We start from the raw sequence: 23,744 nt of genomic DNA on the forward strand, positions 1-23,744 counted from the left end.
CCCTGCCACACCTGCACCACAGACATCCTTGACAAGAGGTGTAAATTAACTTCGTTGCTGCGGTTTATGTGACTCACTCCCTCAATTAGTCTCTCTCACGTGTGTAAAAAGGTGAAAATTATCCTCCAGAACACAAACATCTTCTTTTTTATATAAGTACATCACTTGTTTGAATTACTATGGCTGGACACACCCACCCACACCCACCCACCCACACCCACACACACACCCACACCCTAGAAATGCTGTCGGTGGGGTGATTAAGGACAGGCTATAACGGGAAGGTAAAATTATTATTATACTGCCTCAAGGATTATTTACCCGAGTGCCTCAACACACTATCAGATGTACGTTATGGTGTAGAAGGGAAGGGGAGGGGAGGGAAGGTAAGGGGTAATCCACAGCACCTCCCTCCCACAACTTCCCCCCCCCTTAGATAAAATATTCCCCTAAATTACTTATACTCCTCGCTGTCAACAAGAACACCAAGCCACACCCACTGCCTATCTTGGTAACAAAAACTCAAACAAAATCTAATTAACTCAATGACAGTGAAGGAAAAACCAGTTCAGCATCATAGATTTACTCAGTGAAGGGGGGCAAACGGGTCTCTGTACCGGATGTTTTAGACCACCTACGAAACATACAAACAACTCTGTAGGTTCCATTGCCACCCCCACCCACCCCTCCTCACACTTCAGCATTATCTATCTCTCACGTACGAGCCGAGGAAACAATAGCCAAGGACTTGAAGTGTTGGGGAGGTAAAATAGTGTCTGACTGACTATTACATGATATAATTCACACAAACAACGACCTTAAGAAGCGTACATGATATAATTTTTATCTCCCTTTTGTCCCCGTCTAACCACCTCACTTTCCAATATACCACAAGGATATTGGTGTCTACTCAACCCCTCCCCTCTACACACATTCTTTTTCTTTTACGTATTAAACATTTTACCAAGATATAGAAACAGTACCCACACAACGAAGTAACTGTGGTCTGGCTTCGATCCCCTCCCCAGGACTGTGAGAAAGGTGTTATCGAGTGTGACCTTACCAGACGTCGCTGGGTTAATTTTTTTTTGGGTGGGGGGAATACTACAGTTCAGTTTTCTCCCGTAGAAGCACTGGACGATGAAGGGCGTAGCAAAGAATAGAGACCAACCGCATGGATGATTAGGATATTTATAGTGAACTGATAAATTTAAAGGAAAATAGAGGTCTTGTGATTCAAAGACATGGAGATGTTGATACTGAGAAGCTGGGCACGATACAGTCAGGCACGTATTACAGTCAGGCACGTATTGTTACAGTCAGGACGTATTATTACAGTCAGGCACGTATTATTACAGTCAGGAACGTATTGTTACAGTCAGGCACGTATTATTACAGTCAAGTACAAATTGTCACAGTCAGGCTCGTAATGTTACAGTCAGGCACGTATTATTACAGTCATGCACGTATTATCACAGTAAGCACGTATTGTTACAGTGTGGCACGTATTGGTGAGGCGTATTACAGTCAGGCACGTATTATTACAGTCATGCACGTATTATTACAGTCAGGCACGTATTACAGTCATGCGTCATCATCGTATTGTACATGTTATTGTCACAGTATTACAGTTCAGTCAATGTTACAGTCAGGCACGTATTATTACAGTCATGCACGTATTATCACAGTAAGGCACGTATTGTTACAGTGTGGCACGTATTGTTAGTGAGGCACGTATTACAGTTAGGCACGTATTATTACAGTCATGCACGTATTATTACAGTCAGGCACGTATTACAGTCATGCACGTATCATCACAGTCATGCACGTATTATTACAGTCAGGCACGTATTACAGTCATGCACGTATCATCACAGTCAGGCACGTATTATTACAGTCAGGCACGTATCATCACAGTCAGGCACGTATTACTGGTATTATTACCGCTGTGGTAGGACGGTCAGGGACAACGAAATTATCAGAGGCGTGTCCAAGGCCAGACTAAACACTCGAGGCCTGCGTTCAAGAGCTGGTTACTACCCCTGAGAGGCTTTACACACACAAGTATTGCCTTCTCTTCAATTAGACACTATTTTAACGATAACTGAGCTCCCTTAAGTAAACTACGATATAGATGTGTACAGTCCACCCCCCCCCCTCAAAAGGTAAACTATAGAGGTGTACAGTCCACCTTCCACCCCCCCTCAAAAGGTGAACTATAGAGGTGTACAGTCCACCTCCCCTCAAAAGGTAAACTATAGAGGTGTACAGTCCACCTTCCACCCCCTCAAAGGTAACTATAGAGGTGTACAGTCCACCCCCTCAAAAGGTAAACTATAGAGGTGTACAGTCCACCTACCCCCTCAAAAGGTAAACTATAGGGAGTGTAGTTCTCCCCAGAGGTACATTTGCGGGTGTACAGGTCCCCCCCCAGGTAAACAAGTTCATTAAGGGGGTATACAGATCCCCCAGGTAAACTATACAGTCAAGGAATCTATACATTTTCCCACGGTTATACACCAAGTCAACTAATATACACGGGGTATACATTTTCCCCCATGTAAACACTACTACCCTAGGAGGTTACGGTACAATCCCTCCAGGTACTGTAAACTACCACCACGAGGTCGTTAAGGTACACGACCTCCATAAAACGACCTCCAAGTATTCAATTTAACCTCCAAAAAATAAACAACCTCAAATATTAAGTGTACAATTAATTATACTGGAAGAAATGTATAAAATGTACGATTATATTACCAACTGGTATAATTATATGCAATTATATATGTATACGTATATAATTTTTGACCAATGTGTTTATTAGTTTACCTGTATATGTATATGAATTTATATAGCAGGTTAGTGAGAATTAAATAGAATGTATATGAATAACACTAGTGCTAATACATATCTAGGCTATATGTATACATTAAGTACTAATATGTATAATGAAGCTAAAGTGAGTGTGTGTGTGTGTGTGTGTGTGTGTGAGTGTGAGTGTGTGTGTGTGTGTGTGAGTGTGAGTGCGTGTGTGTGTGTGCTTAGATTTACAAATGGAAAACGGGCATTGTAATAATTTTAATAACTTCAATTTCCTATTTATAATTAGTTATCTTACTTGTTTTCAATTGTTTTATTCTTCTCACCTGTTTGTTATCGTTAATTATTATTATTATTATCGTCAATGTACTTAAATGTTTAGGTAATGTTTACGGTATCATTAAAAACAAGTATTTTTAATAATTCTTGATTTTTCTTTACATAATTCCTAAACATTCCACCCCCCCCCCACCACCACCATTACTGTTGTTGTTATTGTTAGAAATAGTTTTTTTTTCAACATATAAAAACAAAACAGGAGAAAGACCAGAAAAGTGTCGTTGCCAAATCAGTTGAACAAAGACTGAAAGACAGAAGGTGACAGACAGTGACAGACAGTGACAGACAGTGACAGACAGACAGACATCAGCTCAGTTCGTGTCATGAAATAAACATAACTTTTCGGCTCAAAAATAAGGCATAAGGACTGATGGCTGTACAGCATTATAAAACCTGAAAAAGGAATTCTCATTTCTGCCTCTTCAACAATTAAGTTACACGGAGACATTGCATTCACTTGTAACGCTAACAGGAAAATAGACTCAAATGAATAGAGTGTGTGTGTGTGTGTGTGAGTGTGCGTGTGTGTGTGTGTGCGTGTGTGTGTGTGTGTGTGTGTGCGTGTGTGTCAGTCATCAGGAAAGGTTGACAGGACCTCACCCGACGAAACAAGATTCTACCTCCTGTCTACTTTTTGCTATGATCAGTGACTAACATAAAAACTGGGTCAAGACTACACCCAGTATAATTATTTTTTCTTGATTTAATATCTTCCTTGTTCCTAGACCATGAGAGAGAGAGAGAGAGAGAGAGAGAGAGAGACTTGGCGGATAATTAGGCAGGGTCTTAACATAATCAGTGTCACTAGAGTGCGAACATTAAACTTGAATTTGTTTATAGTTATTTATCCCAGAGATGAAGTATCTGAGACAAGAAACACACAATAAACAGTGACCCCAAGCAGATATTGATAACCAAAATATGTACAGTAACTCAAAAAAGTCCTGTCGCGAACCATGAACCCCGAGATTGAGACTCTTGAATCCGAAGCATTTATGGACAGTATAATGTTTCAGTGTCTACTGCTTCGGGTTCAAGAGTCTGAATCTCGGGGTTCATGGTTCGCGACAGGACTTTTTTGGGTGACTGTACATCCAGCAACAACAATCGAATTCTTGATAATATGCAACATGCGTAGCGGCCGTGGTGGTTTATTTTCTTTAGGCGAAAAACCCAGCAACGTAGAACAATGTAGTATAGTGCGTTAGTTCTCGTAGTATAGTGCGTTAGTTCTCGTAGTATAGTGCGTTAGTTCTCGTAGTATAGTGCGTTAGTTCTTGTAGTATAGTGCGTTAGTTCTCGTAGTATAGTGCGTTAGTTCTCGTAGTATAGTGCGTTAGTTCTCGTAGTATAGTGCGTTAGTTCTCGTAGTATAGTGCGTTAGTTCTCGTAGTATAGTGCGTTAGTTCTTGTAGTATAGTGCGTTAGTTCTCGTAGTATAGTGCGTTAGTTCTCGTAGTATAGTGCGTTAGTTCTCGTAGTATAGTGCGTTAGTTCTCGTAGTATAGTGCGTTAGTTCTCGTAGTATAGTGCGTTAGTTCTCGTAGTATAGTGCGTTAGTTCTCGTAGTATAGTGCGTTAGTTCTCGTAGTATAGTGCGTTAGTTCTCGTAGTATAGTGCGTTAGTTCTCGTAGCATAGTGCGTTAGTTCTCGTAGTATAGTGCGTTAGTTCTCCGCCAGAGGTTGGAATACCAAGAAAAATATTAAACGATATTTTAGTCAATTCTCTCATCTGTGGTGGCCCCGCTTCTTGCAAGTCCCTAACTTATAAGAAGAAATCACAGGTTATGGCTATCTGCTCCTTGAGGCGTAGCGACGGGTTCACAAAGGTGAGATAGAAAACGGGGTTAAACACACTTGCCACACACCTTCAGTAGTTTCCCGGGATCTTACGGGAATAAATAAACATTCATTCAGTAAAAATGCCACACTATACAACACTGGTTCATTGTAAACGTAGATTAAGCAGGTAGATAATTGTGAATAGTTATATAGAGCTTAACTGGGATTTAGTTTCTCTCTGAGCTTTAATAATCTACCAGCAAATGTTGTGACAGTACTCTAGACCATCAGTGGCAGGTGTTGTTCGAGTATATTAAGACCCTGTGACTCTGCAATACTTCCTGGAAAACCCCAACAGACAACCGACAGACCAACGAGGGATTGAGTGACTTACGGCGGTGGTGGAGTTAACGGCCTTGGGAGTGACTGTGTTATGACCTAATGACCTCACCACTCACACTACTTGGGGGGGATTCCCTTCAGAAGTGACGTCATTTACACGTCATCGTTAACACCTGATATGTTCCTTATAAATTTACTATCTTAAATAACGATATATTTCTTTAGAAGACCACACATCTTTAATTCAAACTCACATTAACTAAAACACAAGTGGAAAAAAAATAGCAGCGAAATGGATAAAAATTTGTTCTCCTGTGCGATATTTTTTCCCGTAGTGCTTCTGATACAGGACGGCCAGCAGCACCACCTTCACTTAGCGGACGGCAAGGTAGAGTCGGAGGCGAAAGGCAGCCGATTGAGAATAATTTAGTGGCTTGATTGAACGGACTTATTGTTACTGTTAAATTCCTGCACTGTCTGAGTACGTGTTGAACTAATGTAGATTTATATGACGATTTTACTTAATGGCATATTGAGCATAGGCTTATTGTAGACTAGAGTTAATTTTTTTTTTTAGTTTGATGACTTAACCCCTTGATTACGATGATTTAACCTCTTGAGAATGATGACATAACTTCCTGAGTATAATGACAACCTCTTCAGTACGATGACTTAACCGCTTGAGAATAATGACGTAGTTCTTGGCTACGATAACGTAACCAACCCCTTGAGGTAGGTTAGGTTAGCAGGAATAGGCAGGAGGTGGGTTAGGTTAGATTGGCAGGAGGTGAAATAGGTTAGGTTAGCAGTTGGAATAGTTATTGAATTATAATGACACATACAAAGTTTACGACGGAAATAACCTGTAACATTGTCAACACGCAAATACCTGAATTACTCTACTCCATCCCAAGGACAAAACAAGGGTACTCACCGTCACGTCTTTCTTCAAGTTGGATGGTGAGTATCTGTATGTAGTCACCTCTGTAATATTCTGAGCACATATCATACAGAATAACTTAACAGAGTTCCCCATGGTCTTCATAAACTTGAAAAGCGATTCTAAATACGGCCAAGGTTTAGATTCACTCGATGATGAAATACGTATTGTTGTCTCTGTAGCACAAAAGAACAAAATGGTGGAATGACTGTTCTTGGCTCCTACTCCGTGTTCTTTGCTTGGGTACATAGATGAAATGGTATGAAAGGGTGCATATGATTGGCTCTGACTTGAAAAAACGCTTGTGAATGGTTGTGGTTAGCTTGGGTACATAGATGAAATGGTATGAAAGGGTGCATATGATTGGCTCTGACTTGAAAAAACGCTTGTGATTGGTTGTGGTTAGCTCCTAAGTTTGTCCTGTGTCCTGTGAGTGGGCAGGTAACGAGTAAAGATTTATAACTCAATATTTTCCATTACAGTCGACGTAACCAACAAATAATAATCCCCAACGGCACCGAATATAGAGTTTTCCAATAATAAGTTTCTGAAAGTTGATAAATTCTCTTACTAAAATAATGCCTAGTAAGTTTTAATAACGGGTGGTCGCGTCTTCACCATAAACTAACCCAGGTCCAGGCAACCTTTGTAGCTCATCCCATTGACATTGTAATTCTCTCACACACACAGAAGAATATCATGCACATACCTAATTTTCTAAGTCGTATCCAAGCACCCGCTGCACGACGACGATACATGTGTGTAAAATTAGTTATTACAACTAGGCTAACAGTCTACCTCCATGTAGTACTGTTATTTTACAAGTATAATTAAGGAGTATGCATAAATTAAGTATGTTGTCTAGCTAATAAAATTTACATGTGCATGATAACAGTTTGGGATAGGAGTGGAACCTAACCTAACCCAACTAAACCGTAACTTATCCTAGTCTAATCTAACCTAACGTACCAAATCTAACTTAATTTATTGTGACCAAACCTAACTTATTCTAATCTAACCTTATCAAAGTTAATCTAATCTAACTTAACTTAACCTAACCAAACCCAATCTAACTTAACCTTACATACTTAACCTAACATATCCTAATCTATTCTTACCAGACCACTTATTATGGCTCTTAATAATCCTGAAATCCATTTATTATTACATTTATTGCTAATAATCTGTAGCGTAAAATTCATCTTGCAGAAAATGACTAAAGTTCCATTAGGTGAATTTTTTTTATAAAAATTTATATAGCTAAGGTTAATTTCTTTAATATAACTCTATCTCGAATTAACTACATGAATATTATTCTATATCTAGTTAATAATAATAATATCAATAACATTATTATTATTATTATTATTATTATTATAATTATTATCATTATTATAATTATTATCATTATTACCAACCGAATCTCAAGAATTTATCTTTACAATCAATAAATAACTCAGACAATTCAAAGTCACTTTTCTTCTACGACGTTTCCCGCGCAAATGATCTATATTATTATTATTGTTATTGTTATTGTAAGTGATACTCACTTGGCCTCTTTAATACTACGATAACACCTTTAAACTCATTCAAAGTCATTTAATTCTCACATTTAATCTCATTCAAAGTCATTTAAATCCGGCGTTTAAACTCATTCATGAAACTTTTTTACGTTCGTTTTCGGTTGAAATAAGAGAAAATGAAAGTTTTGCAAGGGGAGACTTCTCTAATTTTGTACCGTTTGCAAATTTCCAAAGTTTGAGTGTGCTGTGTTCTTGTCTTGTGTTCATTATGTTTAAATTTAAGCTTCTGTATGTATATATGTTTGGTATAGTATGTATACACTCTACACTGAAGTATTTATTGATTTTATACAGAATTAGAGCATCAACAACCGCGTTGACGGGTCCCCAAAGAAAACTGAACTGAGTAGTTTGAAGTCTCAAATACGCCACCTCTCCCTCCTCCCTTCCCCCTCTCCCTCGTCCATCCCCATCCCCCTTCCCCTCGCTTTCATTTCACTCTCCCCCTTCTCCATCTCCCACCTCCTTGCTCCCCTTCCGTCCCCTTTTCCCTCCCCCTACCACCACCCAATCACCACTGAAGAATTATTGAAAGTGGCAACCGGAAGTCTGCCAGCCACCCGCATATCCTCATAAAATGCAGCCAATATGCAGCGGGGGGAGAGGGAGAGTAGGAGGAGGTGGGTGATGGTGAAAGAAGAGGAGGGTGAGGAGGCAAGTTGGGGAAGAGGGAGGAAGGAAGAGAAGGATGACTTAGGAGAAGGGGAAGGAGGAAGAAGGGGGGTAGGATGGGTGTGGTGGGAAGAAGAGGGGAGTGGGGAGGCAGGAAGAGAAAGGGAGAGGAGGTAGTGTATAAAGAGAAGGAGAGAAGAACAAGGGAAAAGGGGGTCGAAGAGAGAGAGAGAGAGAGAGAGAGAGAGAGAGAGAGAGTCGTATCCCTCAACGTTTCCTTAGTGTTCCTCATCGACCTCACTGAAAGCACTCCACCTACCATTAGTGCCAGTCGAGTAGTGCCACACACACTCTGACTCTTGTTGACAAAATATATGGGCCTATGGTACTGCTGAGCCTCTCGTGACGCACACACAGGTAGTATACAAGACGGCTACACCCAGATACCTACACATGTATACCTGAATATATGTGTATACTGTTGATTCTGATACATAATTGTGTGTTATATAAATTCAGTTAATCGAAGGTCTTTGTGATGTAGGAATTATACTCTACTTTTTTCTATATCTATCTGTCTATCTATCTATCTATCTATCTATCTATCTATCTATCTATCTATCCACACACACGCACACACCGTCATATATCCAGGAAAGTGGTGATCACAATAGACACCAGAGTGACGACGCCAGACGGTATCGGAGCCACTGGGTGAAGGTTCGGTCACGCTTGTACCGTATTAGGTGAGCTTCATGAAGAGCTTCCCGATGCTCTTTTGTCTTCTTGGACCCCCGAGTGACATTGGCGCGTCTTTTCCGATACAGGCGTCTATAATGACACAACAACAATGAGGATAATAATAACACGATTAACATTTTCTCTCTGAATTTCTTTGGCATACGAGAGAGAGAGAGAGAGAGAGAGAGAGAGAGAGAGAGAGAGAGAGGAAAAGAACCCATTGTTGTAAGAGAAAAGAAGAGGAATGTTTTAAGAAGATGAGAGAGAGGGAGAGAGAAAGAGAATAAGAGTCTGATAAATATTCAATGGTTGTCGACCTGTCTGTGTCACAAAGAGAACTTCCCTCTACTTGAATAAACCTTTTTACCTTCCCTCCCTCCCTTTCTCCCTCCCCCTACCCCCTTCCCTACCCCCCTTTCTCCCTCCCCCTACCCCCTTCTCTCCCTCCCTCAACCCTTCACCATGCCAGTGTTTCATCTACATCCCTCAACAGGTCTGAGTGTTGACAATATAAATAAAACATATGTACCCACGTCACAAGGGAGGAGAGGGAGAGGGAGATGAAGGGAGAGGTAAAAAAGGGAGTTAATGAGAAGAAAACAGGAAAAGGGAAGAGATGAAAGGGAAGAGAAGGGAAAGGGAAGGGAAGGGAAGGGGAGGTTTGTACAAGACTCGGGAGAATAAAGAAGGAAAAAGTTTCAAGTCAATTAACTCTCTCTCTCTCTCTCTCTCTCTCTCTCTCTCTCTCTTATATTAGCCGGTAATGACCTCAAGCATCGTCACACCAACGCCACAAGCACCCGCGTCACACCAGCGTCACAAACACCTGCGTCACACCAGCGCCACAAACACCCACGTCACACCAGCGCCACAAACACCCACGTCACACCAGCGCCACAAACACCCACGTCACACCAGCGCCACAAACACCTACGTCACACCTGCGTCACAAACACCTACGTCACACCAACGTCACTCACAAACAGCGTCACCTCCATCACACGCTGTTACTCACCCAGCTGTGACAAGCGCTGAGTCACGCCTCCTGACCGACATGACAACTCTGACAGTGACATGACAGTCCTATGACAATGACAAATACATTTATGACAGCCTCTTCGTATCATAAACAGTAATATATTTAGAATATGACAATGTAATGTGGGTATGAGTCACTGTCATGTCATAAACAGTGACAGATTTAAGATTTGACAGTGGCAATGTGTTTATGACAGTCACTTCATGTCATAAACAGTGAAATATTAAGAAATGACTGTGTGTGTGTGTGTGTGTGTGTGTGTGTGTGTGTGTGTGTGTGACTTAATATCATGTCAAAGGAAGTGACAGAATGGGAATAACAGCATCTGTATAGCAGTCAATCCATGTCATAATAGATAATGGGAAGGAAACAATGGATAATGGGGGAAATAAGTAATAAAGGGAGATAATAGATAATGGAAATCAAACAAATGGAGGAATAATGGACAATAATGATGTAATTTGTGAACTCAAGCTAATGGGCCTCGCCATCTATGCCTATAACCCATTAAATGACTACCCATTAACCATTAGAAATCCTCATCATAATTTTCGACTTCCCCTTAACTCCTGGGGTAGATAACAATGGTGAGGTAACAGCAGTTAACTCTACTTCTATTAACCACTAAATAACTACCCATTAAGCAGTAAATGCCCTCGAATTAATCTTTTTAACTTTACCCATTAACGCTCCCCTTAACGAGGCTCTCTCCTGAGGTAGTTAGGGATAGTGAGACTACTGTAGTTAACTTGACAGTGATGACGGAACTAGGTCGCCTGTGGCATCTCTCTTGTAATAACTGTCTGGTTGAATGATAGTGCCTCGCCCCTGGCACTCTGAGGTGGCACTAAGAGAGAGAGAGGAGAGGGAAGAAGGAATGGGAGAAGAGAGGTGAGGGAGGAAAGAAGGAAGAGGAGAAGAGAGACGAGGGAACAAAGGGAGAAGAAAGATGAAAGACCAGAAGAGGAGAGAGGAGAGGAAAAGTGAGAGAGAATAACAAAGGGGAGGGAAGAGAGAAGGCAACAGAAAGTCAGGGTACGATGTTGTAGCTAGTAGTAGTAGTAGTAGTAGTAGTAGTAGTAGTAGTAGTAGTAGTAGTAGTAGTAGTAGTAGTAGTAGTAGTTGTTGTAGAATATTTTAAGGTAATAAAATAACGGTGAAGGTGTGGCTATTGAGGGAAGCTGGAGGCCACGTTATGAAAAAAAGTAGTAGTAGTAGTCAAACAAGTGGCATATGCTGATGACCTCACAGGAGCAGGAAAAGTGGAGGACATAAAAAAGTGGTGGGACCTGGTAACATCGCGAGGTCCACATATAGGGTACCACCCTAACGCCAGCAAATCCTTCCTCATCGTGAAGCCAGATCATTATGATCGGGCTGTGGAGGTTTTCGGCGAAAGTGAGGTCAAAATAACTAAGGATGGCCAAAGACATCTAGGCGCAGTAATTGGCACTACGGACTTCAAGACCCAGTACGTAGGGGGAAAGGTGAATGAGTGGGTTAGCGAAATCCATGCTCTATCGGAGATTGCTAACACAGAGCCACATGCGGCCTTTGCAGCATTCACACATGGAGTCAAGCATCGTTGGAACTACCTGATGCGTACCATCCCTGAGATCCGACCCCTCCTCCACCCTTTGGAAGAAGCAATCAGTGTCAAGTTCATTCCCAAACTAGTGAAACACCACGACTTAACCCTAGTAGAAAGAACACTTCTTGCACTTCCACCAAGACTGGGAGGGATGGGACTAACTAATCCAGAGGAGATTGCTGACTCTGAACATCAAAATTCACTTAAGCTCACGGCAGCCCTCACTGACCACATAATAGCCCAGAATGCAACAGGGGAAGTGGACACCAGCGAAGTTAATAAGATCCGTAGGTCCATTACAACAGATCGGCAGCACTGCCAAAATGACATGTTGCAGCAACTATTGCTGCTGGTTCCAGAAAATTTGACAAAAAAAGTAGCTATAGCGCAGGAGGTGGGCGCCTCGAACTGGCTAACTACGTTACCGATAAGGGCAAATGGTTTCAGCCTTAACAAACAAGAATTTACAGATGCCATTGCTCTAAGGTACGGTTGGCCAGTAGATGGTTTGCCCTCCCAATGCGTGTGTGGCTATTCCTATGATGCGATCACGCCATGGTTTGCAAGAAGGGGGGCTTCATATGCATGAGGCATGACGAGGTAAGGGATCTCACAGCAAATATGTTGAAGGAAATCTGCCGGGACGTCATGGTAGAACCGACCCTCCTTCCACTGGATGGCGAGATCTTCCAACACAGGACTTCAAACACATCTAACGAAGCCCGTGTGGACGTCAGTGCTCGAGGATTCTGGACGCGGGGACAGCGAGCTTTCTTCGACATCAGGATTTTTGATCCCATGGCCGTTTGTCACCGTAACCTAGCTCTCGATGCTGCATAGGAGGAACGAGAACGACAAGAGAAGGGCATATGGGGAGAGAATTCAAAATGTTGATCAAGGCAGCTTCACTCCTCTAGTGTTCACAACCTCTGGTGGGATGGGCCCAAGTGCAAGATGTTTCTACGCCAGACTCGCGGAGCTGATCTCCGAACAGAAGCAGCAGCCCAGAAGTTATGTCACAGCCTGGATGAGATGTCGACTGTCCTTCTCTCTCCTTCGGTCGGCTTTGCTCTGCCTCAGGGGAACGAGAGCTTCTGCCCCTACTCCGACAACTGCTGCAGATATCGACTATGAGGCTACAGTCACTGAATGCCGCATGGATCTGCGGCTCAACTAATTTAACACAGATAGGATAGTTCTTATGTATTAGGATATTTAATATTAAGGTAAATAAATGGTGGCGAAGGTGTGGCTATTGGGGGAGGCTGGAGGCCACGTTTAAAAAAAAGTAATAGTAGATGTCTGAAATTAACCATAAAAGCATACCTACTCATAACAAAAAAATAAATCATATGACAAATATATCACTCGCATCGTATACTGAGACAAACAATAATTCTTAAATTTACCGACGACTCTCAAGCCAACACATGTAAACAAACCGAGGCAAGACAATGGTATTATTTGATTACCATGAATGGGAGCGGTTAAACCATTCATAACTACCATATAATCGTTAGTTAAGATTAAATTAGGATAGAGATTGAATTTGTGACGATCTACTTAGAAAATATAAATAAACGCTAGGGGGTGGTGGTGTCCGTGGTAGCTTTGTAACATTGACCTTCTGTGTCTCTCGTAGGTGCCAAGACGTCAAGTAAATGGCTTCCTGTCATATATATATATATCGTCACCATCGTTTATATAAAGCCTCTGATCTTCGCCTCTTACAATCCTATTATATATTAGACGCAACGGAAGGATATATAATAGGAGAGAGAGCAACTATTGTGTGTGTGTGTGTGTATATGCCTTCACACATTCAGAAATAACACATTCGGCAACAGTGGGGTACTAATGTGTTGGTTATCATTATGTCAAGATAACAGTGACCACGATATCATTTGAGGTTATCTTACATAAATATGAATTATTACCAAAACACTAAGACGATTTGAAAACAGAGGTAATTTATGATTGTAGTTAAGTAGTTAAGTTAAATCACTTGAAAATTAACCTCTCAGCTTAACCACCCAAACTTTAACCAAATTTAACATGAAAATTAACCTAATCTACTATAACCTAAATGGACCTAACCTAACCTAACCCAATTCCATAGGTATCGTTAACTTATGTAATCTTATGATGAAATAAACTGGGTGAGGTGCTAAGCTTAAGGTGATTCGTTCAAGTGACGGACGATTAATTACTCACCTTTACCTGTAACTTTACCTGTAACTTTACCTGTAATTAGAGGTTTGCCACATATCAGGTAATTTATCTTAAATCATTTCGATGGAGCGGATCCTTTAAACGTGTCCATCACTGGTAATCTTATCTGATAACTCCAAGTCTTCCTTATCACATCAAACAAACCCTATTATTGTATTATTTCTCCTCTTATTTACTTATTTTAGTCCCTGTTATTCCAATTCCTTATGTAAAATTAATACTTGGTGCTTTCTCCCCTCGAGGTGAAGATAGATTTTCAACTTTCATTACTGGAGAAAGTTAAAGCAGTGAAAGTAGTGAAGGTCATCTGGGAGGGGATTTTAAAAGTGCCTTCAGGTTACGTCCTGACACTGTGTTGGGAGGTGGTGGTGGTGGTGCAGGGCGTTGGTGGTGGTGGTGGTGGTGCAGGGCGTTGGTGGTGGTGGTGGTGGTGGTGGTGGTGGTGGTACTACAGACGTGATGCAGAGATAGGCACCAGTCCAAGTGTTTTAACCATTGAAGACGCCTCTGTGTGTGTGATACTCTGACGTCTTACAGCGATGGGTGAAATTATATTGGTGCCAGTTAACCAATCTACCAATACAGAGTCTACACACCTGTCCATCTCTCTAAAACACCTGTAGAAAAACCAAGTATCTGTAGGCACTAGATAATTTATAGCACCGTATTGCTACCCCCTCCGTTGACAGTGTTGGCTGCAATTTTTCACACTTTATTGGCGGGGTGCGTTTCCCAACCTGAGACCGTGGGTTATATTTATCTCTCGTGGGCTGCCCTAGATGTGGCGGTGTACGGCAGCAGTGTGGTAGTGGTTGTGGGTTGTGGGGGAGCGTCCAGTTGTGGTGAAAATTGGTGATAGTTGAAAAAGTGGTGGTTGTAGGGGGCGTCTATTGCTCTGTGTGCCAAGTGCAGTAGTGTGGTAGTGGTTGTGGTTGTGGGGGGAGCGTCCAGTTGTGGTGGTAGTTGAAATAGTGGTGGTTGTAGGGGGCATCTATTGGTTCGTGTGCCAAGTGGAGTAGTGTGGTGGTGGTTGTGGTGGTGAGGAGTGACTATTAATTTGTGTGTCTCGATGTGGTGGTAGTGGTGGTTAATAAGTCTCTCTCTCTCTCTCTCTCTCTCTCTCTCTCTCTCTCTCTCTCTCTCTCTCTCTCTCTCTCTCTCTCTCTCTCTCTCTCGCTCTCTCTCCTCTCTCTCTCTCTCTCTCTCTCTCTCTCTCGTGGACACACACCCAGCACGAACACAAGCTTGGTGACGTGAGAAAAAGTCATTATGTCTTCTACTATGTACGGCATCGTTCACAAGGAAGTAAAGAAAAGGCCATTCGACACTTTCAAACTGATTTTCTTCCGAGAGGGCAAGGAAGAAAATGATGAAAACAGCGAGGAAGAGAAGGAAGACGAGACCCTCAAAGTGGTCTATGTTCAGGAGGACAAAGAAGACAATGGAAGCGATGAGGATGAATCAGCTCCACTCATTTCATCAACCAGAGAAGATATCCGTCCTAGAGTTGGCAGGATTGATTGGTAAGATGTTGATGTCTTTAATTGTTTGATGAAAAGAATAGACCAAACAGGGATGAGTATAAGAATTGGTTCATCAGATGTGTTAGTGGTTAGGGAAGAACGGTTCACCTCCACTTCCTCATTATTAAATATTACATTCACGTTTAAACTTCAACTTAATGTGACATCCACCTCCCCATCTCTAAATATATGTCTTTAAATGAGTCTTGTTCCTACACACCTGAATTCCATCTCTTTACACCTGGAGATGTCAATTGTCACTGCTGCAACACATCTGACATCTGCCACTCCCTCAGGCGTTACTGCCACTTCATCAACACCTGACACTCACTGCTACAACACACCTGAAACCTCCTCCTCCTCCTCTTGCCATTTATGTCTGTGTCACTGCTACAACTGACACCTCCTCCTGCTGCTACTTCCTCAGGTGTCGATGTGATAACTGCGTGAGGATGCCATTTGAGGACGAGTGTAGTTGCTGTCAGGAGGATCTGGAAGTGTGGAATAAAGTTATTGAAGGTCACAGAGGCAGAACAAGTGGTCCCCCGTCATGCGTGGTTGAACACCCCTACTTCGCTACCGTCTGCGTTAACCCCTACGCTCTACAGGCCCTCTACAGCAGGGATAAGAGACTCTTCGGTGTGACGGATGGACCACTGCATGAGTAGGTGTTGAGGGAGGGGTACAGGGAGTAGGTAGAATGATATAACTGGTGATTATTGTTACTTCATCCCTTCTTGATTCTCTCCACCGCAGATAGAACGATTTTCCAAGTCAGTTTGTGTTAAATTGAATGATGTTAGGAAGTAGGGGATAGCACCGACTACTGCAACTCCTCCTCCTCCTCCTCCTCCTCCTCCTACAGGAAGTAGTGACTACTCCTTTCCTTCTCTCACAGGAAGTATTGATCTTCCCTCCTCCTCCCTACCACAGGAAGTATAGGCTTCTCTTCCCCCTCCTTCTCTTCCTACAAAAAAATATTGACACCCTCCTCCTCCTCCCTCAGAAAATACTAACCCTCCTCCTCCCACCTACAGGAAGTACCGCATCACCTCCTACCGCGCCTTCGTCGAGTACTTCCACGGGAGGCTACAGGGTCGTGTTAGTGTCCGTCTGCCCTCCTGCGCCTTCTCCACCATCAAAGGGGTCTTCTCTGAGCACGCCTTCGACGTTCGTGTCCCAGGGTACTGTCCTATGTGAGGCGCCAGGCTGGTATACATAGTGTAAATAAATTCCTTCTACAATACTCTCTGTTTTGAACGGCTTTGAACTATTCATCGGAGTTCATTTCCCATTGCAACTATGCTGATCGCCCTTTGAAGTGTTCATAGATGTTCAAATGTTGTTAATATTTCTGTGTGCATCGATATAATTCGTCTTTATGTGGTTCGATGGTGTTCAGTCATTGTGAACTGTTCAGCAGTGTTCAGAATCAAACTTTTCATCAGTATTAGAATCTTCTGAACTGTTCATTGAAGTTCACATGCTCTAAAATGTTCAATGCTGCTCACTTGTTCTGAACTTTTCACTAATGTTCACATGTTCTGAATTGTTCACTAGTGTTCACATGTTATGAACTGTTCACTGGTGTTCACATGTTCAGATTAAAATATATTTTTAATTAAAAGCTCTACAATATTCACACTATACTATATTATACTAGAAATAAGAACTGTACAATTATGTTCAAACTATCATGTCGCCAAATCTGAACTGCATTAAGGTGTTCAGTGTTATGTCCTGTACTCTGGGCTGTAACAATACATGATTACATATTTTGTAGCCTGTCTATCTACCCCGAGAGTGCCATAATAATAATAATAATAATAATAATAATAATAATAATAATAATAATAATAATAATAATAATACCTCCCTATAATAATTGCTACAATAGCTATAATTGACAATAATAATCAGCCTTTGAAAAATAATTGGGATAACTTGAAAATTAGCCCCCTATCTTACCTCACGTTAAGATTAGCCTCCCTAAAGCTAACTTAACCTAACCTAACCAAAGCCCCCAGGTTGCATTAGGGTGGTATAATCTCAAGGTGAAGTAACCTGGGGGGCTAATTTGCAGGTGATTCCAGAATTATGTTATGAATTATATATGTATCTGAAATCAAAATAACCCATGTTAAAAAAAATATTATCACGAACAAGACAACGACGCTATTACCACGAACAACCTAACTTATACAGTAGGTTTCCCTTGAGCCAAGAGTACCAGAGTGCACCACAAAACGCTACCATCATCACCACAACGAACGTGAGAGTGCCGTACCCCAGAGGATTACCATACCCAATCACACGTCTTCATCTCCATATTTACCTCCTCTCCTGCACACGATAAATAAACAACTTATCTGCCATTTTAAAGATCAACTTCTGTGCCTTAACTTATTAGAATTTACATATTACTCGAGAGACACATTGCCTAGAGTTAAGATGGCCTTGGTAACCTCTACTCGTCTCTCCTGCGTGAACCTGATGGAGGTATTGGCCCTGTTACTGTATGACCCTGTTACTGTACGGAACATGGTAAACAACGGAGCAACGGAACAACGCAATAACAGAACAACAGAACAACGGAACAACAGAACAACGGAACAACAGAACAACGAAACCGCAGAACAACGGAACAAAACCTGACGTAATCTATGTCGAGGAGGAAGAATTCTTAACTAATTTTAAATCAGTTAAATCAGTTAAGTTACAGTTCACTGACAGTCTTGAGTGGGGGTGTTACTGCTACTCGTTACATTCAGGAGATTATTAACTATATACTGGGAGCCTGAGAGATCCATTTGCTATTGATTTTTATACACATTACCTATACTATACATAATACCTTTATATAATTTACAGGTAAGATCTCAGGCTTATTGAAAAACACACGTAATAGTGTCAGTGTATTTTGTTATTGGCTAAAACAAGACAAGAGGAACTGTAAAACGTAAGATAAAACAATATTTGTGTGCTTGTCCACTTAATGATGATTCGCCATTGGCTTCTGACAGTTGTGGGGTCAAACTATTTCACCAACTTAGTAATATCTTCACAAAAATAGATGATAGAGACTAGTAGAAAGGTGTGATTATTTCCTATTATAAACAAAGACTAATTTACATAAGGGAACTGTACTGAGGATTGAGTCTGAATCACTATAATAACAAACTTTTAGGAACTGTTGTCGTGATCAGAAGGGAGAGGAGGAGAAGGCGGTGAACAACATCCAGAATGATTTGTGGTCAACGCAGATATTTCCATGGTCACGATTGGGTAATATAAGAGCCTAACAACATACACTAACTCTTATCTTTATAGAATTTAACTCGAGGGAGATTATGAATTATTATTAGTATCCTTTCATCAGTAATAAGACTAAATAAACATACGTGCAATAGATACCTGGGTACAGAAATAATATGTGGAATAGTTTCAAAATTATCGTATTGTTTGGATTAATTCAGCGTCACAAATGCTAGAGTTAAGGAATAAAAATAATCTGATTCAATTTTAATTAATTTTTTGAGGTGTAGTTTGGCTTCGTTTTTTAATTAAGGCTTAATATTAGTTGGGATTCTTTTTTTAATTAAGGTTTAAGGTATAGGTGGGCTTCATTTATTAATCAGAGTTTAAGGTTTAAGGTTACTTGTGTGAATTAGGACACGGTAGGGTTTAATTTTTTGAGTTAACGTGACTGCAGTAAAGGCATCGTGTTTTTAATCAAGGTTTACCCAGATTATTTCCGTCAACTTCTTCTCAGACACTCAATGCATGTAAACAAGATGTCTTCTACAGTAGACAGGTGTTCTGTTGTCTACTAACTAATTAAATGTGTTAAATACATCTACTTCCCATTATCCTCATTTTATAAATTATTTTTTAGATAGATGGTCGCTCCACCCTCAGGTGGCGCCACGGTCTTGCTATGGTAATTTCATTTAAAAAAAAAATAATGATTTTAAGGAAGAGTTACACTTCCTTTCTAGATATTCCTTGGATAGGACGTTAAGTATTCCTTCGTGATTTCTGCTATTCCTCGTCGTCTTTCCTTAGTGACAAGTTGTTTATAACTCGCTTACGAACTTAGTGAATGGAAAATAGAAGACAGAGTTATGTGTTTGTAAAAGAGAAGGACTTTCACAGATTTCGTAATATTTTTTGTATTGAAAAGTGAAAATAAGGAAAAAAACAAGTTGCCATTTTGAAAGATGAAGCATGAGGTGAGTTTAAAATCTAATTTTTATTTATATTTACCAATTATTACTTATTTTTCTCTGCTATTACGACAAAAAAAAATCCTTCGTCCCCTGAGCAGCGACGTAACGAAATACCAGAGCATTTTTTTTTTACGCGAGTGTTGACAATTTATTGCCTCACCAAACTGCAAGTGGCTGGGTTTGCTTAGATCCGGGTACGAGCCAGCCGCCAGAGGAGCTGTCGTTCCCAGTGATACCAAATAATGTGCTCGGTGAAATCTTCGGTTCTTAGAGACTCCTTAACAAAAATTATAGATATTAATAATAGTTCTAAAGTGATTAAGGTGGTATCTCTGCCAGTCTAGTTATATTAGTCCTGTGGTATTTAAAAGGTCTCGTTGGTTTGCCATAGGAGTGAGAAAGATTTATTTTTGTATCACGTAATTTGCATTTTGTTTCATAGTTCATTTATCGTTGTGATTTTGTTTTGTTTATTATTGGTATTTTGTTTTTCATTGAGGTTTAATAATTTTATAAACGTTTCAACAATTAAAGTCTTAAAACTCGTAACATGGTTGATAAATGGAAATAAAACTCTCCCCCACACACACACATCTGCTACGAAAGATTAAATTACATTGAATCATCTTAAGATCTAACATTATCTGACAAGTTACCTAATCCTTTGAGTGAGATTGATTTATGTCGTATGTTGTCGTCCTGTTCCCTCCCCTTCATCGTCCTTATCGTCTCTCTTCCTTGTCATCGTCCTCGTCACCAATAAACAGGTTTTTGTAACTAGACGAAGTGTGAAACAAGATATACCGCCCACCTTTTATAATATTAGGCCTAAACTACATGAGTGTCGGAGCCCTGTTTGTTTATTTGTTGTCAGGGAGTTAACACTAGGAGGAACACCGAGGTTATAAAGTATAAGGGATGTGATACCATCTTAAGGAGGCTTTAATCCCCTTAAGAGTATCCGATTCCTTGTCTTTGAGAGCGAATTTGGAGCTTCGTCTTTTATAAGAGTTTTCGTGTGAGAGAGAGAGGTCGAGAGAGAGAGAGAGATAAAGAGAAAGAGACATTGGTAGGTAGAGAGAGAGAGATTCCAACAAATACATCATCATTTACGTCACCACAGAACCAACTTAACAAGAGAGGCTGACCAGGGACCCACTCTACCATGACCGTGATAACATCTAACTAGCAACTCGATGTAACGGTGGAGTTGTTAGGCAGTAAATATTAGCTTCAATTAAACACGTCTGCGTGAGTATTTTCAACCCGTGAATGTGCAAACTGTGTGTGTGTGTGTGTGTGTGTGTGTGAAAGAGATAAGTCAATAATTAAACCCTCTCTCAGTGCCTATAATTCAGGAAAAGAAATTATACACCAAGGCATTATTGATCTTTTCATTATCGTATCCCTCTACACACTGATTACACTTTAGTACAAAATTTAACTCACCAGCAGAGTCTCAGTCAGTCAGTCAGTCAACGAGTCAGTCAGTCAGTCAACCAGCCAGTCAACCAGTCAGTCAGCCAATCAGGAGAAGCATTCAGAGAGGTGACAGACACGGGGCAGCCTTAAGGGGACGCAAGGCACAGAAGGCGACCATCAGCGGGACCATAAAAGACCAAGTGTTTCAAATTACCGCTGATGAGGCCCCCGACCACCCTGTGAGTATGTGTGAGTGTGTGTGTGTATGCGTGAGTGTGTACGTGTGTGTGTGTGTGTGGACGTTGTATTTACACTAGTTTCCTCGAGTAATAGAAAATGGTAATGTCTTTATTTCGTATCGTTAACTAAAATAAAATTCAAAACTTGTAGATTTTTTTGTATGTGTCACGTTTATATGTTATGATGTTTTGATAGCTGGAATCTCTCTCTCTCTCTCTCTCTCTCTCTCTCTCTCTCTCTCTCTCTCTCACAATGGGGGTCAGGGTTGAGACGTGAAAAAGGCCTCTTGACTGCTTCCTCAGATCTCAGTTTCCCAGACCACAAGACCCCGCGTGTGAGCCATTGGATCGACCACACCACACATCCTCTTGGTGACTGTCGGGGACCACACATCCTCCTGGGAACTGTCGGGGACTACACAGCCTCCTGGGGGACTGTCGGGGACCACACATCCTCCTGGGGACTGTCGGGGACTACACATCCTCCTGGAGACTGTCGGGGACCACATCCTCCTGGTGACTGTCAGGGGACCACACATCCTCCTGGTGACTGCAGGGGACCACACATCCTCTAGTGACTGTCAGGGACCCACACATCCTCCTGGGGACTGTCAGGGGACCACACATCCTCCTGGGGGGACTGTCAGGGGACCACACATCGCCTCCTAGGGGACCTCAGGGACCACCCACATCCTCCCCTGGGGACTGTCAGGGGACCACACATCCTCCTGAGGGGACTGTCAGGACCACACATCCTCCCTGGGGACTATCCCGGGGACCACCATCCTCCTGGGGGACTGTCAGGGACACACATCCTCCTGTAGAGGACTGGCATCGAGGACCACACACAAGACCTAGATGACCCTCTCCTCTTCCTTGGCCCTCTGCCCTTCTCCCCATCTCCACTTTCCTTCTTTTCCCCCTTTTCTCCTTCTCATCATCTCCTCCTCCTCCTCTTTCTCCTCCTACTCCTCCTCCTCTCATCCTTCTTATTGTGAGGTCCAGTCCGACAAACAATTTAGACCAGACGGCGAAATTAGTGGGATAAAATTAGTGGGAAGGAAAAAATAAGTGAAAAGGGACGGAAGAAGGAACAGAGACGTGACGGGGTGATGGATGGGAAGGGTCAGGGATGGGAAAGTGACGATGGGGGCGGAGAGAGAGAGAGAGAGAGAGAGAGAGAGAGAGAGAGAGAGAGAGAGAGAGATATGGGGTGAATGGAAGAGAGAGACAGAGGATGGGACTGGAACTTATTAGGACTGGGGTCTAATAGGAGTTAGACCAATTAGTAGTGGGGCCTATTAGCACTGAGGGCTCATTAGTATTGAGGTCCCTTTAGTACTTAGGCCCATTAGTGCTAGGGCCTAATAATACTGGGGCCTATTAAGTACTGGGAACCTATTACTACTGGGGCCTATTAATACTGGGGCCTATTAATACTGGGGCCTATTATTACTAGGGCCCTTTAGTATTGGGGCCCATTGGTACTTGGGCCTACTAGTGCTAGATTCCAACTTGGACCTAATAGAACTGGGGCCCTACTAGTGAGGAGGGGACGGCTTACACGGGGTGGCTAGGATAGGTTAGGTTAGGTTAGGTTTGGTTAGGTTAGGTTTGGTTAGGTTAGGTTAGGTTAGGTGTGATGTAGCCAGTCTTCTTCCTTACCTACGTCACCACACCTTACAGATGACACTAGATATAGGAACCCGATCTTCTCCCGATAACAAATGCAGTATAGAAAACCGATACAGCTGAAGACCTGACTGATTTACTGCTTGGAGGTGAAGACGACTTAGCTAGATGAGCGTCCGTGAACGTCCGTGAGTGTCCTTGAGTGTCCGTGGGGGTTTGTGAGCGTCCTTTAGGGTTTGTTAGAGCTCGTGAGGGATCGTGAAGGCTTGTTAGGGTCCGTGAGGGTCAGTCATGTAAGGGCGGGACGTAGATGGAGCATTCGTGAACATCCAAGAACGTCCGTGAGGGTCTTTGAGGGTTCGAGTCAGGAAGGGATTTTGGGTACAAGGAACACCAGCATTAAACCGAACTTGGAATATTTCATTAAATTTCCGTCTGATTTGACTTTTTACATAATTTTCATACTTTTTGAGACCCTAATTTGACGTAATTTAAAAGAAGAAAATAAATTCATTGTTTACCTTGATTATAATGAAGGATATTGTTTGATTTAGGTACATACGAGGTATTGTTTGACTTCATTATAAAAAGTTTGTTGTTTGCTTTCGTTATAAAAAAGTATATGGTTTGCCTTCATAATATATATATCTTGATTCTAAAAAAATAATAAACAC

The 23,744-nt window shown here is 41.6% G+C and overlaps 2 protein-coding genes across 2 annotated transcripts in view; one reads left to right on the plus strand and one right to left on the minus strand.

Moving 5' to 3' along the window:
- LOC121870286 overlaps positions 1–6,427 on the minus strand; it is a 66,068-nt gene extending 59,641 nt beyond the window's left edge. The window contains exon 1 of the mRNA XM_042372076.1: positions 6,222–6,427. The gene's annotated coding sequence lies outside the window, so the exon portion shown is untranslated. The remainder of the gene's footprint in view (positions 1–6,221) is intronic.
- An 8,742-nt stretch (positions 6,428–15,169) lies between these two features.
- On the plus strand, positions 15,170–17,326 carry LOC121870287. The gene is made up of 3 exons (XM_042372077.1): positions 15,170–15,548; positions 15,976–16,212; positions 16,586–17,326. The coding sequence occupies exons 1-3, from the start codon at positions 15,295–15,297 to the stop codon at positions 16,746–16,748; spliced, it is 654 nt and encodes a 217-aa protein (XP_042228011.1). The 5' UTR covers positions 15,170–15,294; the 3' UTR covers positions 16,749–17,326.
- The last annotated feature ends 6,418 nt before the right edge of the window (positions 17,327–23,744 follow it).

The sequence above is a fragment of the Homarus americanus genome, unplaced genomic scaffold (genome assembly GCF_018991925.1).
Source record: "Homarus americanus isolate GMGI-L3 unplaced genomic scaffold, GMGI_Hamer_2.0 scaffold18710, whole genome shotgun sequence".
NCBI lineage: Eukaryota > Metazoa > Arthropoda > Malacostraca > Decapoda > Nephropidae > Homarus > Homarus americanus.

Coding starts and splice junctions, on each gene's coding strand:
- LOC121870287 (XM_042372077.1), top strand. CDS start 15,295: ATGTCTTCTACTATGTACGGCATCGTTCACAAGGAAGTAAAGAAAAGG. Junction 15,549..15,975: donor AGAGTTGGCAGGATTGATTG/GTAAGATGTTGA, acceptor CTACTTCCTCAG/GTGTCGATGTGATAACTGCG. Junction 16,213..16,585: donor ACGGATGGACCACTGCATGA/GTAGGTGTTGAG, acceptor TCCCACCTACAG/GAAGTACCGCATCACCTCCT.